This window comes from Panthera tigris, chromosome A3 (assembly GCF_018350195.1).
Source record: "Panthera tigris isolate Pti1 chromosome A3, P.tigris_Pti1_mat1.1, whole genome shotgun sequence".
Taxonomy (NCBI): Eukaryota; Metazoa; Chordata; class Mammalia; order Carnivora; family Felidae; genus Panthera; species Panthera tigris.
Genome location: NC_056662.1, coordinates 44940305 through 44956675, shown reverse-complemented (window position 1 = coordinate 44956675; position 16371 = coordinate 44940305). Strand labels below are relative to the sequence as shown.

General features: G+C 43.7%; 1 protein-coding gene across 2 annotated transcripts in view; it reads right to left on the bottom strand.

Annotated features, from left to right (window-relative positions):
* The window catches only part of CFAP61 (cilia and flagella associated protein 61), a 280127-nt gene that overhangs the window by 5565 nt on the left and 258191 nt on the right, over nucleotides 1-16371 (bottom strand). For both annotated transcript variants that reach the window (XM_007096562.3, XM_042980979.1), the window contains one exon: nucleotides 4210-4300. In XM_007096562.3, coding sequence (XP_007096624.1) covers nucleotides 4210-4300 — 91 coding nt within the window. The remainder of the gene's footprint in view (nucleotides 1-4209; nucleotides 4301-16371) is intronic.

The window sequence follows — 16371 nt, the reverse complement described above, 5'->3', positions numbered from 1 at the left end:
AACTGGTCTATAGTTCTCCTTTTTTAGTGGGGTCTTTGTCTGGTTTTGGAACCAAGGTAATGCTGGCTTCAGAGAAACAGTTTGGAAGTTTTCCTTCCATTTCTATTTTTTGGAACAGTTTTAAGAGAATAGGTGTTAACTCTTCCTTAAATGTTTGGTAGAAATCCCCTAGGAAGCCATCTGGTCCTGGACTCTTGTTTTTTTGGGAGATTTTTGAATACTAATTTGATTTCTTTACTGGTTATGGATCTGTTCAAATGTTCTATTTCTTCCTGTTTCAGTTTTGGTAGTGTATATGTTTCTAGGAATTTGTCCATTTCTTCCAGATTGCCCATTTTATTGGCATATAATTGCTCATAATATTCTCTTATTATTGTTTTTATTTCTGGTGTGTTGGTTGTGATCTCTCCTCTTTCATTCTTGATTTTATTTAGGTCCTTTCCTTTTTCTTTTTGATCAAACTGGCTAGTGGTTTATCAATTTTTTTAATTCTTTCAAAAAACCAGCTTCCGGTTTCATTGATCTGTTCTACTGTTTTTTTTTTTTTGTTGTTTTTTGTTTTTTTTTGTTTTGTTTTTTTTGGTTTTGATAGCATTGATTTCTGCTCTAATCTTTATTATTTCCTGTCTTCTGCTGGTTTTGGGTTTTATTTGCTGTTCTTTTTCCCACTCTTTAAGGCGTAAGGTTAGGTTGTGTATTTGAGACCTTTCCTCCTTCTTTAGGGAGGCCTGGATTGCTATATATTTTCCTCTTATGACCGCCTTTGCTGTGTCCCAGAGGTTTTGGGTTGTGGCCATTTTCATTGGCTTCCATATACTTTGTAGTTTCCTCTTTAACTGCTTGGTTAAGCCCATTCATTCTTTAGTAGGATGTTCCTCAGTCTCCAAGTATTTGTTATCTTTCTAAATTTTTTTCTTGTGGTTGATTTCGAGTTTCACAGCATTATGGTCTGAAAATATGCACGGTATGATCTCAATCTTTTTGTACTTGTTGAGGGCTGATTTGTGTTCCAGTATGTGGTCTATTCTGGAGAACGTTCCATGGAGAAGAGTGTATATTCTGCTGCTTTAGGATGAAATGTTCTGAATATATCTGTTAAGTCCATCTAGTCCAGTGTGTCATTCAAAGCCATTGTTTTCTTGTTGATTTTCTGATTAGCTGATCTGTCCATTGCTGTAAGTGGGGTACTGAAATCCTGTTGTTCAAGTCCCCTATTTCCTTACCTGGTTGTTCTATCCATTACTGAAAGTGAAATATTGAATTCCCCAGCTCTTATTTTAGAACCATCTCTTCCTTCAATTCTATCAACTTTTGCCTCATATATATATATATATATATATGTATATATATATATATATATATATATATATATATATATATATATATATGGGTTTTGTTGCTTGGTGCATATATGTTTATAATTGTTACATTTTTGAAGAATAATCTTGACTATATAAAATTTCATTTTGGTCAGTGACTCTTTGGGTAAGTAAACACAGTGTCAGTGGATTTAAAATAAGTGGATTTAACACAGTGTCAGTGGATTTAAAATTTTTAAAATAAGTGATATATAGATTTGAGATGACTTACAATAACAGTCATAAATAATAGTCTTTTATTCCTTTCTCTCCATGTGGAAGTAGAGGAAAACTGATATGCTGAGCTATAGGATATCATAGTCAATGGGACTGGACTGCTGTACTTTCCTATAGACAATCTGGAAAGTAAAATGAAATGGGCTACTTAATCTCAATATTTGAGAAAAGGAATTACCATCATTCTTTAGTGAAGGCCATCCTCTTTATTTTCCTATTACCAGGCTCTCAAATGAACTCCTGCATATCTGCTTATATGAGTACCACTCCCACTGTCTGCCTGTCCCCACCACCATTACCTGTGGGGGCTGGCACTTACTGGGAGCCATTCTTCTGTGCTGTGTACTTGCACATATCCCCTCCTTCACTCCTCCCACGCTCACTGAGTTGGGAACAGGTAGTCCCTGTTCTACAAGGATCTGAGCTAGAGGCAGACACCACTGCATGCAGCACCTCTTTCTGTGGCCTTTCCCACTTGACACATGTAAACGCAGAAAGCAGAGCAAGATCCCTTCCAGAGGTTTCACTTTATGGGAATCTAGAAAAGCCACAAGATGGTGGGGAAGTCCTTACTGTGTCTTCCACAAGTATTCATGGCCACTTCTGATCTACTGAAAGGGCCTATTGTCTATGCTGATTTCATGCATAGCAAACTGACCCAGAGCAAATGTCTCTCCATGGATAAAAGGTTGAGGGTATCTCAGTGAGGGCCATGAAAAGCGACTGTTGTTGGGTTTGGTAGTGAACTTGGAAGGGTGAGAGGAAAGCTTCCCTTTTAAGCATGGCACCTAAAACCCCTTGGCTCTGTGTAAAATATTAACTGAGGAGCTCGATTCTGGGGTTTGGAAGGATTTAGGCACAGAATTTTGATGGGTTAACTAGAAAACTAATGAGTGTTTACTATGGTGCAGTAATGAGCTGCAGATTACATTTTGAGAGGAAGAGAGGGATCTAAGGAGTTAAGTGAAATTCAGTCATCACCAGGCTTACAACTCAGGTTCATATTTCAACCTCAGCTGACTCCCTCACAGTTTTAGGATGAAGTGCAGGGACCCATCTGACCCGTAGCTCTCTATATACATATATATATACAAATTTGAGTGCCTTTAGCATGGATGACCTTTGTATAGTTACAGTCCCCTCTGCCTCCCTCATGTACATTTACTTGCCTGGTTCCTATCTATGTGGATCCTAAAGACAACTGAGTTTGGTTTATATATTTTTTTTAAATTTTTTAACATTTTTATTTATTTTTGAGAGACACAGAGAGACAGAGCACAAGTGGGGGAGGGGCAGAGAGATAGAGAGACACTGAATCCGAAGCAGGCTTCAGGCTCTGAGCTGTCGGCACAGAGCCTGATGCGGGGCTCAAACTCACAAACTGTGAGATCATGACCTGAGCTGAAGTCGGACGCTCAACCGACTGAGCCACCCAGGCGCCCCTAGTTTGGTTTATATTTTAAACCTATCTTTCCCAATCTGAATCTACTTCAGATTAGTAAAATTATTTAATCTTCCCATCTTGGATCCCAAGAATAAAACTGGGAAGGGGGCGAGCAATGAAGAGAAGGTACCAAGCCACACAGTTTAGTCTGTATGGCTCAGTGCCTATGTTCCTGACTTTGGAGTGAGGCATCCTTGAGTTTGAAGCTTGCTGGCCAGAGACTAGCTGTGTAACCCATGGCAGGGGCCTTTAAAGTCTCTTGGCTCCAGCCTCCTCATTGGTAAAGTCAAGACCATGACAATAGTGTCATGGTTAAGCAAGGCGGTGCAGGAAGTACGGACTCAGTGTGTGATCTGTATCTATGCTGCCCAATATGGAGCCCACACCACAGGAACCTTTGAGGGTCACAGGTGCTCTCAAGTGGAGGTGATAACAGAGACGCAGTACTTGCCCTTTTAGACAATAAAACATGGTGGAAAACTAAGCTGTGCCCACTGGGGCCAGCCCTTATCTGAGTGGAGCAAGGGAGAGTCTGCGATGGATATCTGACTACTTTGTGAGCACAGACAGTAACTCTCCACAGCTTCAATAAGGAGTCTAGTGTTGCAAGAAAGAATTTAATTTAAAGCTTCACGAATATTTCACTACTTACACTGCAGAGTCAAATTTCTTGCTGAGCATGGAGTCTTTGGGAAATGTAACCTTCCAGTTAATTCCCTATCACTTTGAGAAAGCAGTTTGGGTTATACAAGGGGTGTGTCTGGGCATCTTACACCTTCCCTTTACATTTTTATAATAACACACAGACACACAAATATCTAGCGAATGGTGGGCAATAGGGCAGAAACTAAAGGCATGCAATGTTCATTCTTGAGAGCAAGTCGAAAAAACTCAGATCCGGTTCCCAGTCAACATCCCTGTTAACTGATCATGAAAATACAGTTACTTGTAAAAAGGAAAAAGAAATCTGCCTCTCATAAAAGGATTTAAATAATCCACTTTTCCTGAAATATCACTGTCTATGTTCACATACTCCAAATCTTGTTTATAAGAAGTACAGTTGTAAGTAAAACCAAAAGGGGGAATGTAGAGAAAAGTCTAAATGACCAACAACTACAAAGTGCTTGTAATCTGCAAGGAATAACTCACATATCTATTAATCACTCTTACCTCCTTGGAGGTCAAGATCTGGCGTAACTCTTTCCTTAGATCAATAAAACGATCGTGAAACAGGGCCATGCACCATGGCTCCATGAAGTAGCTAGTGAGGAAAGAAAAGATTCAGTTAGCTGGAAACGCTCTCATTACCACTAATAAAGTATTTACCTGCTTTTTGCCTTTATAAATTACAGTTCTGGCCCCTTCACAAGCGTTTGCTCATAAAATGCCTTGTGGAACAGCCTGGCCAATCAATTTTTTAAATGGATGTTCCTGATGTAAGGCCAGGTTCCATAATTACATTTAAAGTGGTTTAATTCAGAGCTGGGGCAAGACCCAGTGAAGAATCCTGATTTTATCAGAATTTAAAAGCCTGAAGACTTGTAAAGAACGGTGTCTCCATTATCTGCCCTCATTTGAGAAAAACAGATTGCAGGATTAACTGAACTGCTGCATAAACAAATTACATTTGGGTAGACAATAACACAAATGTTGTTCATCATTAAGGTTTCTGGATTAATAATGACCAGAAAAACAGGCCACCTCGGTGGTGTTGCAACATAGTCTCCATACAATTGCACTGATGCTTAATTGAACATCTTTTAGGAGAGCAGCTCTTTCGGTGTTTATATTCGCTAACTTTTCACTGAAAACCATTGGAGTAAATGCTTTGTGATGCATTCTTGGAGAACCAAGACCATTTACTGTTATTTTAACTCTGATTTTATTTTAATGCTAAGTGTCTTGGGATGGGAAACATCACTTCTTTCACGCTGGAGACACGTTGATCACGTGGGTTTCACTGTTCTCTGGATGTGAGTTTGTTGTTCCCATTACTGCTAATGGATGCCATGTGTGTGCACCAGGGAAGGAAAACCTGGTGCCCACGTGCAGACGAGCACCTTCTGTTTTCCCAGACCTGAAGTTAATTCTTAGGGAAGGAAGTGACGAGACCCAGGGACGACTGAGGCCTTAAAGGACAAGTATAATAAAAGTCTGTGCTACAATCAGCATGGCGCTCAGCTATATCACTTATTACCTATCACCTATTTGCTTGACCAGAATAAGACCTAGTTTCATGCTTAATTACCTATTTTCCATTCAACTATGAATTCCACTAATATTTATGGAACATCTATTATGCACCCAGCAGTATTCTGGGCACAGGGGAAACAGCAAGGACCAAAATAGACCATCATCCCTGCCACTGTGAAGCTTATATTCAAGTGACAAATAAGTAAACATAAGGCCTGTTGGATGATGAGAACTGCTTAGGAGAAAACACAAGGCAGGCAAGGATAGGGGGGGCCAAAGAAAAGCTCAGGGAGTAAAGGCTTGAGGGCAGGGAGAGAGAGCCATGTGGAGATCTGGGGGAAGAGCCCTCCAGAGAGAGGGAACAGCAGATGTGAACACCTGGAGCCAGGAGTGTGCTAAGAGCACTCTGTGAGGCAGAGTGGAGATAAGAGCAGGGATTGGTAGGGAGCTGAGGTCAGGAAGGCGATGGGTGGGAAAGATGCTCCTGGAGGCAGCAGCCCAGTCAGAGCTGTTGTGTACAGCAGTCCTCTGTCTCCATGATTTCACTTTCTGCATTTCAGTCACCCGCAGTCAACCGTACTCCGGAGCAGGTGACCCTCCTCCTGACATACTGTCAGAAGGTCAGTAGTAGCCTCACACTACATCATAGTGCCTATGTCATTCACCTCACTTCGTCTCATCATGTGGGCAGTTTATCAGCTCACGTCATCACAAGAGGAAGGGTGAGTACTGTGTGATAAGGTATTTTGACAGAGACCACATTCATATAACTTTCATTAAGTGTATGACTATAACTGTTCTATTATGTTATTGTTGCTAATCTATTAAAGTGCCTAATTTGCAAATTAAACTTTATCGTAGGTGTGTATGTGCTGAAGAAAACATATAGGGCTCAGGACTAACCACGGTTTCCGGCATCTACTGGGGGTCTTGGAGATATTTCCAGCGGGGAAAGGGGGACCACTGTAATCGCTCCATGGCCATCCATTTCAGCACTTGCATGCGAAAAGCATCTTATGAATCTTCACAAATGAATGAATGTACACTGCACTGTGTACATTCTTTCTGCCTGGCTCGGATTGGTCTTTCATTAATATAGAATAAAGTTCTGCTAAATAAATTGGTGACAGAACTCTGCAAAATGCCCCAAGACGGGAAGCATTATGAAAAAGAGAATCACTGGGAAGACTGGGAAAGCTGTATGTGAAACCAGAGCTCCAGGATGATCTTGCTAAGCCCCGCAGCAAGCAAGGCTGAGGGTGTCAGGTGGGCACTTTCCAGAAATGTCAGAGGACTGCTCGCCTCTGAAATTACTCAAGGCCACCTAATTCTTAATGAATGGAGCCAAATTGATAGGCATTGTGGCTGGGTTTCTGGGCCCCTACAAACCCTGGCCAACATCCAACATCCATCTAAGTCCTTAAGCAAAGGCACTGGTGCAGGGCTGGCCACGTTGGCAAGGATGAGCACCTTGGGGTGATGTTTTGACACATCTCCTCAGAGAGTAGCTTCTTGGACCAAAACGTCAATTACAGCCTATGTCCAGACACTCAAGCACGGATTTGCTAGGATGGTCCCTACCTCTTAGATCAAAACAGCTTCTAGAAAAGCTTCAGGGAATTGTGGCTGTGCAAATTTTGAAACTATCATAATTCTTAAGTTAGGAACCAGTGGGCCCTTTTAAAAATATTTTTAATGTTTATTTTTTTATTTTTGAGAGAGAGAGAGGGAGAGAGAGAGAGAGAGCAAGCATGAGCAGGAGAGGGGTAGACAGGGAGGGAGTCACAGAATCCAAAACAGGCTCCAGGCTCTGAGCTTGTCAGCACAGTGCCAGACAATGGGCTCAAACCCACAGAGATTATGACCTAACCCGAAAACAGTCTTAACCGACTGAGCCACCCAGGCGCCCCCCAGTGGGCCCTTTTAAATTTGTGGTTTCCTTTCCCCAGTTGCTGAGATGCCCCCTGTGTGTTTCCACAGTACCATCAGGAGTGCCCTCCCTCTTGGTTCCGGGGCCTACAACCACATCCTTCTAGGTGGTACATCCTCTCTCTGCTTTCCTGGTTCCTGCATGGCCCTGTTCCCACAGCCCAGGTACGGTTCAGGCAGGCTTCACTACTTGGCCCTCCTCATTGTTGGCTTCACGGAGGGAATTGTGGGGGAACCCCACTTCCCTAAGGTCACAGCCTGCCCAGCCTGGGCCCTGGCCCACCATCTAACACCCACATTCCCGCAGCCTTTGTCCACAAAGCTGAACACAGATGGCTGGAGAAGCAAGTGACCCTTAATCCTCTGAAAAGATAGTTGCTGAGCCCATCTGTAGAGTGCTTGGCAGGGGTGGAGGATTAGGGTAGGGGGTGGGGGAGGGGGGCATGAAGAAGAAGTTGGATGTTTTTGCAAATTATTTCTTTTGCTGTCTTTGAAACTCTCCATGCCTCTCACAGCAGTGTCCAGCAGTAACAGCACCTAGGTATTTGACCACCTCTATTCTCATCAAAATACACTGAACAGTTTGGAAACCAAAGATCTGGGAGACCTGAAATCTTATTTCTTTAACACTTCCTAACATTGTCTCCTATGGGAAAACATTTTGAGACCTTCTTCCAGAAGGTAACAATCTGTAGCAAACTATTTGTTACCCATATTCCTGGATTTCATCTGTGACAGCCATTTTTACATACAAAAGAGAAAGGTTTGTAGAACTCTATTCAGGGGTGCCTGGGTGGCTTAGTTGGCTGAGTGTCCAACTCTTGACTTGGGCTCAGGTCATGATCTCACAGTTCCTGAAACTGAGCCCGTCGTCAGGCTCTGTGCTGACAGTACAAGAGCCTGACAGTGCAAGAGAGAGAGCTTGGGATTCTCTCTCTCCCTCTTGCTCTCTGCCCATCTCCCACTTGTTTTCTCTCTCTCTCTCTCTCTCTCTCTCTCTCTCTCTCTCTCACACACACACACACAATACCCTGGAAGCCAAACGAGTAAATTGACTTCCAAAGGCTCCTTCTCAATTTTATTGCAGCTTCAGTGGCGGCCCCTAGGGGCAACTTACACCAGGGTCATGGAATGCTAAGGCTCTCACAGCAGGGAGAGCTGGTGCATCACCGAGAGCAGTGTGTAGGCTCCCACCCCGCCTAGAGAGCTTCTTCACACCTGTCTGCAACACCAGATTGCTCACAGCCTGCCACACGGATCAGGCTAAATATGCATAAAACCCTTAGCCAGGGGTAAAACAAGAAGGAGTTCAGACTCAGTCAGTCCCTAAACAGAAGTCCCACTAGAAGGTCACATATTCCAACGGCAACTCTGATCAGACAGCATGTGGCACTGAACAGGATTTAGGAAGAAAATGACTAGCAGACAATCTGCAGTTTCCGAGATGCCCTCGGTCTGCTCTGTTTAAAGGATTCAGGTCAGGCTCTTGAGTGGGTGGATAATTAGCAACATCTCCATTGTTAGGTGAAGTAGCTGCTGTTTTTGTAGGGCAGGCATTAGAGACAAGGTGTTTTAGATAGTGGTGAAAGGAATTAGTCCCTTTGGTAAGGAGGGAAAAAATGGACTAAAAAATCTACCCAGAGAAGAATCTCATTTGCAAGTTCTTCCCCAGTTCTTACAAAAACTGCTTAATTTGGTGGTGATTTTTAAGGGGCTCACAAAATGACCTCACAGCAAGCACTGTGATGAGGAACCACACTCTGGGTGATGGTCCTTGGTCATTTACCATTCACAGCATCCCCAAGTAGCTGTATCCCTGTCGGTAATTCACTTCCATGTTCCCCCTGAAACTTGTTTCCTTCTGGTAAATTAACTTTTTAATTAATATATTTTATTTTTAGAGCAGATTTAGGTGTACAGAAAAAATAGAGCAGAAATACGGAGTTCCCATACATTTCCTCCCATCCCCACCTTGCATTATTAGTAAAGCACATTTGTTACAACTGATGAACCAATATTGATACATTATTTGGAACTAAGGTCCATAGTTTACACTGGGCTTCATTTGTCATGTGACAAACATTCTATGGGTTTGACAAATGCACTATATACCCTACCATCCACCACTGCAGTGTCATGTGGGAGAGTTTCACTGTCCTAAAAAATCCCCTGTGCTCTGCCTGTCCATCCCTCCCTCTCTCTGGACCTGGGCAAAGTAACATTTTAGGAAATTGACTTGTACAGAAAATGGGGCTGTGTAACAATTTTATAAAAATTTTTAGTAACCCTCTAGTCCAGTATTTCCTCAGAAATAAAGTAATAGTCTCCCATCACAGAACATGGTGCCTTTCAAACGTGCCAGCTGCCCCTCAGGCCAATGGCTGTGTGGCTTGAAGACTTGTTTTTCTAAATTCCTGAATTTGAGCATCAGCCTAGGATGAAAGCTATTTGGATTTCTATTTTCTGCAATGTGCAGGGGGCTATACTTTTTAGGGGAAAATTTTCATATGCAGACATTATAATCTACTTGCTAAAAATCCATGTGCTCGGTGACCAAACCAAACAAAATGCATGTATAAAGCTGGGGTGAGGTTTGTTCACTGAAAATTTCAGAACCCAATTTGTCGTGGTTGAAGGTTGCTGAGAATCCTAGTTCACAAACCCTAGGCAGACAAGACTCTCTCAGGTGGGCAAAAGCATCCCAAATGGCAGGCAGTCTGGACCTGATTCCTTCCAGCAGGTGCCAATGTTTTTTATTCAAAGTAGGCCAATTCAATCCCATTATGGAAGAAAATGAAATGGGCTTGCATTGTATTTCTTTTTCCATCCTTCGTGGGAAGGACTGCGCCAACCTTAATGGCGGCGCAGCCCGCTGAGAATTTCCTACACTCACTGCTTCAGCGGCACGGGGACTGCAAAGCCATGGTCAACTCCCTTCCTGAACTGGCTGTGGGTTGCAGAGCTTCTGGGTGTCCCTTCTCTGCATGCTCAGAGTGGGTGGGGGAGGCTCAGGGCAAGTGGGAGGGCCACTGACAGGCAGCTTGAGGGCACATCCTTAGAGTCTGTTTCTAGTTCAGGCTCTCCCCACTCCAAACTGCACCTCGGTTGCCCTATGCTCCCTTTGCTGCCTCCTCTCTGTGGAGAGTCTAAGATTCTCACCCCCTCTGGCCCCTTCCAGATACCTTCTACCTTGCCCTTCCTGCCTGATGGGCTCTGTGCATTTTTTTGCAGCCCAGAGGAGCCTTTTCCACACCTGTGTCTTCCCTACTGCTGTCCAATGCTCAAGCCCAACACGAACCTTCTCCTTGAAGCTAACTCCTGGCCTGATGGCTTTCACTTACTTTCTCTGCACTGTTTTCACTGCGTGGGGGCAGTTCTTGCAGGAAAGCTAACTGGGCACTTATCCTTTTATCATACACACTGTGGGCTATGGGTCCCCACAGCATCTGGCACAGGCTGGCCCCTAGGAGACTGAAAGAGCAGGTGGGGCCCAGGCTCCTGAAGACACCTGCAGGTGAGGGCAGGGGTCAGACTCAGGCCGCCTTGCCTCCTCTCCATGGAGAGCTTTTGCACCAGCTCCTGGGACCCAGTTTAGGTAGGAGGGGGGTTTAGAACAGTACAGATCCCTATGGGCCTCCTTTAAATCATTCTAGACACACAGCAGCCTTCATTATTAAAATTAGAAAAGCTCTGAACTTAACCAGACTCATTTTGCAATTGATAAGAATGTGTGGAGTCAAACATGATGATCAAACAGAGATGATATAAGGGGGTTAGAAAGAAGTTTATGCATTATGAACAGTTTTAGGTCTAGTTTTCTCCCTACAAACTGAAAGATATCTGTGCTTTGCTTTGTTTTGTTTTTTTTCTCCTTCTCCATAGAAAGGAGAGGAGCATCTGGAATCCCTGCCAAGGCTGTGGTCAGGTCTGCACTGACCACCCCAAGTGCTGTGGATACTCAGCATTAGTGATAAGCTTTTGGGAAATTTCTATTTCCATGAATACTGTGAATTTTTAAAAACAAGAAAAATATTAACTTCTTTCCCAATTTATGTTCAAAAAAGTAAGACTAACCAGAGCCACTGGGTAACCTTCATAGCTGGTTGCCTAGAAATCCTCAGGAGAGAACGTCAGGTAAGAACACGAGGATAATGTGATTTCTCAATGGCTGTGTGGATTTCGGTGTTAACATCACACAAATGGTTTCTACACAGCTGTGAGGAAAAGCTGACACACATTCTCCAGGGTCCAGACAGAAGACATTACTGTTTCTGTTCATCTTGCCAATGGCTGGCCCGGGTTCCTTGGGGGAACTTAAATTCTCCATCACTTTTGCAAATGATACGCTTTTCTCAGAAGCCCCGGGAAATGTTGACTTGTGGAACTCTATTAACCATTCCTGGTCGATACAGCCCAATCATTAAGCAATTGATCAGACTTCTCCAGAAGTCTCATCCTCATCTGGTCAATCAGCCAACTCTATTGACGAAATCGTATGAAGCAGGGTGGGGATCTGGTAACTAGCTTAGCCATTGGCCACGCTGAATGCCGAGAAAAGCAACCCCACAAGACACACTGGATGGAGGAAGTCGCATTCACTGGCCTTGGGGGAAAGTCCGAAGTGTCTAAGCGAAAAGAACAGGGTAGACGATGTTGTTTTTCAAGTCCTGGATCTTAACCTCAAGGCAGGCGGCGAGGGAAGGAGAGGTGCTGAAGAGCTGGGCTGCACTCCCTGCATGCGGAAGTTCAACTGAAAATTGCTCCATGACCCCATAGTTAGGAAAAAGGAGGCAGGTGGGCAGAGAAGAAACACAGACCTTTCTCCAAAATCTTTCTTTCTTTCTCCTTATTTCTTTCTTCCTTTCTTTCTTCTTTCTTTCCTTCTTTCTTTCCTTCTTTTTCTTTATTCTTATTTTTATTCTTTTTTAGTGAAAATCATTCCAATTTTATCCTGGAGGGATAATAGTCTTTGCTCTTAGACTCATTAAGAGGATCCCCAGCTGCCACTCACAACTGCACAGAGGTTGGCTTGAGCTGGAAACTACCTTTTCTCCAGGTGAGAAGATGGTTGACATGCAGGCTTGACTTAGAGAATGAAATCCTCACTGTCCAAGTCCTTTCTTGTACTGACAGGATCTCAGATTCAACACGGAGGACAGACAATTCCCACAATGCCTGGTTGTAGGTCACACCCAGCAGCGAGCCTCAGACTTGTGGCAGTGTGGGCTGGAGTGTGGCCGGTGGGCCTTGTCTCTCCTCTTTACATTCCATACACAGAAGGCAGAAAGTGATGGACATCAGGGTATGTAATCAACTTTGTGCCCAGATACCCTGGGGGCCAGGCATGACCTACAGATGTGGCTGCTTTGGCCTGAACAACATTTGGAAATTGGATTTGGGGAATTTCCTTAAAAAATCATATTCGGCAATGCTGGGTCCTTGTAGTTATGTGGCAGTAATCAGCTCAATTGATGCCCCCTTTGGCTCATCACTGTGGTTACCAGCCTGGATGGTATTGCTCACCTATGGGTCACAAAGGCATGTGGGTGTGCAAAGCCTGGTGAAGGGGTCTGGGTGAGATGAAGGCAGGTTTGTAAACATGTTTTCGGCTAAGTACACATGCTATGTTCTAGCTTCCTTTCTTCTTCCACCCATCCATCCATTCACCCACCAACCCAACTACCCATCCTCCTACCCATCCATCCATCCATCCATCCATTCATCCATCCATTCATCTATCCATCCTAACAGGTTCAATGAGGCCTTTCAAAACCCTGTTTATTTCTAGCACCTATTTTCCTCTGGTTCTGTACTCTCTGCTGGCTCAATTCACTTGTCCTTTAATACTCATTTCTTCCCCACTGTGCTCCTGTGAGGACTTTTCTCTCCCCCTTTCTCTGTCCTAGGTGTCTTCCAGGGCTCCTGACTTCCATAGCTATAAAATGGGAAGGAGGGGGAACACCTCCGGAGTCATTCTTTGCCATTAATCAATTACAGCCAGACGCTTTTGGGCACAGAGGGAACCAGTGTGAAAGCGTGGTCCTCACCCTAGAAGTGCGGAGGGTAGAATTAGGGACACTGAGGTGGGTTCAGGCTGCGGAGGGGTACACTGTGGGAAAGCAAGGCTGGGGAGGAGCTCGGCAGGAGTGAAACTGCCATCTGCTTGTCCTCAGTTCTTTCTCGCTGCATTTCTGTTTGCCAACCTCTCTTTTGCTAGTGTTTGCCAACTTTTGGTCACTTCGGAACCCATCAGTTTTTCATGGACATTGCTCATTACTTCAAAATTTTTTAGATTGATTATCCTTCAAAAAAAAAAAAAAAAGAAAGAAAGAAAAAAAGAAAGGAAAGAAACAACTACTTCTGCCTTGTCCTAAGCAATGATATCTGTGAAATCAGAGATGTGATGTGTTTGTACAGTGTTTCGAATTCGTTAATTTATGTTTATTTATTTTTGAGAGACAGAGAGAGAGAGGCTGGAGGAGGAGTAGAGTGAGGGAGACAGAAGATCTGAAGCAGGCTCTGCATTGACAGCAGAGAGCCTGATGCGGGGCTCAAACTCATGAACCGTGAGATCATGACCTGAGCCGAAGTCGGGTGTTTAACCGACTGAGCCACCCAGGCGGCCCAGTGTTTCTAATTCTTATTAAAGTCATTCCATAGTTAGTCGGTGTGTGGCTCTACTGCCTAAGGTAGCTTACAGCCTGGCAGATGCTTAGTGCACTCTGGGACAGGGAAGTTTCTATTACAGCTTGATGGGGAGGTGCTGTTGTATTCATCTGGGGACATAAACCCACAGACACTGTGCTAAACAGTTTTTATGCATTATCTCACTCCATCCTGATTCCAGTCCTCTAAAGTGGGACTTGCCAGTCCATTTTACAGATGAATAAATAGACTCAGAAAGGTTAAATGACTTGCCCAAGGTCACACAACTAACGAGGATGAATTAGGTCTTAATCATAATTCTGCTTGACCTCAAAGTTCATGCTCTGAACAAGTGCACAACCAAATCTCATTTCCTGTAAAAAATCTTTAAATCAGTACTTTTTCTTTCACATAAAAAAAAAAAAGGCTAGGTGGAGTGTCCAGGATGGGCATGGTGGTTCCACAGCCATCAGATCACAGTACTATCCATAGGACAATTGGCTTCATGGTGCAAAATGGCTGCTGAGTTCCAGTCTTCACATATATGTTCTTAGATGGATAAAGAGAAAAAGAGGTTCCTTCCCCTCTTGTTTAGGGACAATTCCTATAAATCTCACATAGCACTTCTATTTATGTCTTACTGGCCAAAGATTAGTCATATGGCTTCCTTGGCTGCAGAGAAGGCTGGGAATCACTGTCATTTATTTTAAATACAATGTAACATCCTATAAATCAGGATCCTGTTTCTGAGGAGGAATGAGTGAATGGATGTTGTGTCTGCTATGATAGCCCAAAGACTCTACAGCATCTGATTTAACAAAATTCTTTTCTTATAGTTAAGTTCATAAAAATTGGGAGAATGTGTGTTGTTGACATTCCCAGAACTAGAACCTATCTACTACTCTAGATTCAACCATGCCCCCAAATTAAACACTCTGGAACAAAACCCACACAAAACATTTTACATATGTGACAGCCACCTTCAAGCCCGTGGGAGAGCCCTGGTGTCCTACATGTCCCCATCCAGCTCAAGCAGGCTTAAATGCAGCGAACAGGGGACAAATTGTGTTCACACTATAAGGCTGTATTCTGATAATTTTATTCTGCCCATGAAAGAAAGTGGATTCATGCATTTCAATATAATTTTTAAAAATAATAATAGGAACAAATAAGTATTTCCAGTTAACCCTAGGTTTGCTCAGAAATTAAATTACATGTTTCTGGGGCAATGGACTTCACTCAGGGATGCCATATATCACATGGGCAGGCAAAAGCAAACAGAAAAAAAAAAAAAAAACAAAAGAACCCTGCAGACTGAAATGAAAGTTTAATTATGAATGCTTCCTGTCCAACCTGAGTTTGCCAGAATCTCTATCTAGTCAACTTACTGCATTGGGGCACACCTGGAAAGGTAAGACTAATGATTTTGAAAGCAAAACCCACTAGCTATTTGATAACCACTTGTAATTGTCACCTGCTAAAGATTGGCTATGTTTTTTTTGTCACAGTCTAGAACTGGCCTCAACAGATAATGGGTGTTTACTGCTCTAAGGAAGAATGGCTTACGATGCACTAGCACTAAAACCAAAATTCTAATTTGGGGCAGAAGTCAGCCATCTTCTGAATGGCTTGTAATCAACTTCTCTCCTATGGCTGGTCCGCTCAGGGATCCACAGAGGTGGTGTTCAGCAGATTATCACGGTGTACCCAGGAACCAGAAGCTAACAGTACTTAAAGCCTGGCATCTTACAGTGTCCTGGCTGGTCTTACAGTCAGCTGGCCGCAGAGGTGCTAGAAAACATTGCCTTGCACCGCTTTCTCTGCTCAGTGCACAGAGGCTGCCGTCTGCTGCAGGCCATTGGAACTGGTGTGGCTTATCTGTGAGCTGGGCACACGCATAACTGTCTCTAGAGGGAGATCCTGACCAGCCCATGGGCCCTGGCACGCCCCACACCAACATGGGAAGGCCATGCTCTCTCAAGCACAAAAGTTTTCTTAGGCTTCATAGTATCTCAAAGAACACACTTGTCCTGAGTGAGTGTCAGCACCCAGATCATGCTGAGGACAGAGCACAGACTGCCTGCCACCCTTGCCACTAAGTCTTGGTTTTTGGAAATGCCATAAAGGAATATCTGAAAGATCTGTCTGCCTCCATTTATTTTTCTGAATTCTGGATACTTAGACCAGGAGAAACTGCTTCACCTTAGAAAATGGAATGCATTTATCTTATGACCCTTACAAATCCAACCACGGATATTTCCCTCCTTCTTGTGACCTTGAAGGAATTCAAAGCCAAATGTGTGGATTTTCTAAATAAACACCTATGCTCAAATACCCACCCTCTACCCGGCAGCTCAGCTCCACCCAGGTGTCCTGCCCTTAGATTCCCATTTACTGATGACTTTTATTTTTGGCCCAGCTGTGCTACTTATTGCTTATGTAACCTCTCCCAGCCTTGGTCTTCCTAGCTGTAAAATGGGGAAAACAACGGTCCTTCCCTCCAAGACTCACTATCAGAACCTGGGGAGACAATCCAGGAACAAGGTCGCTTTATGACCGGCACAG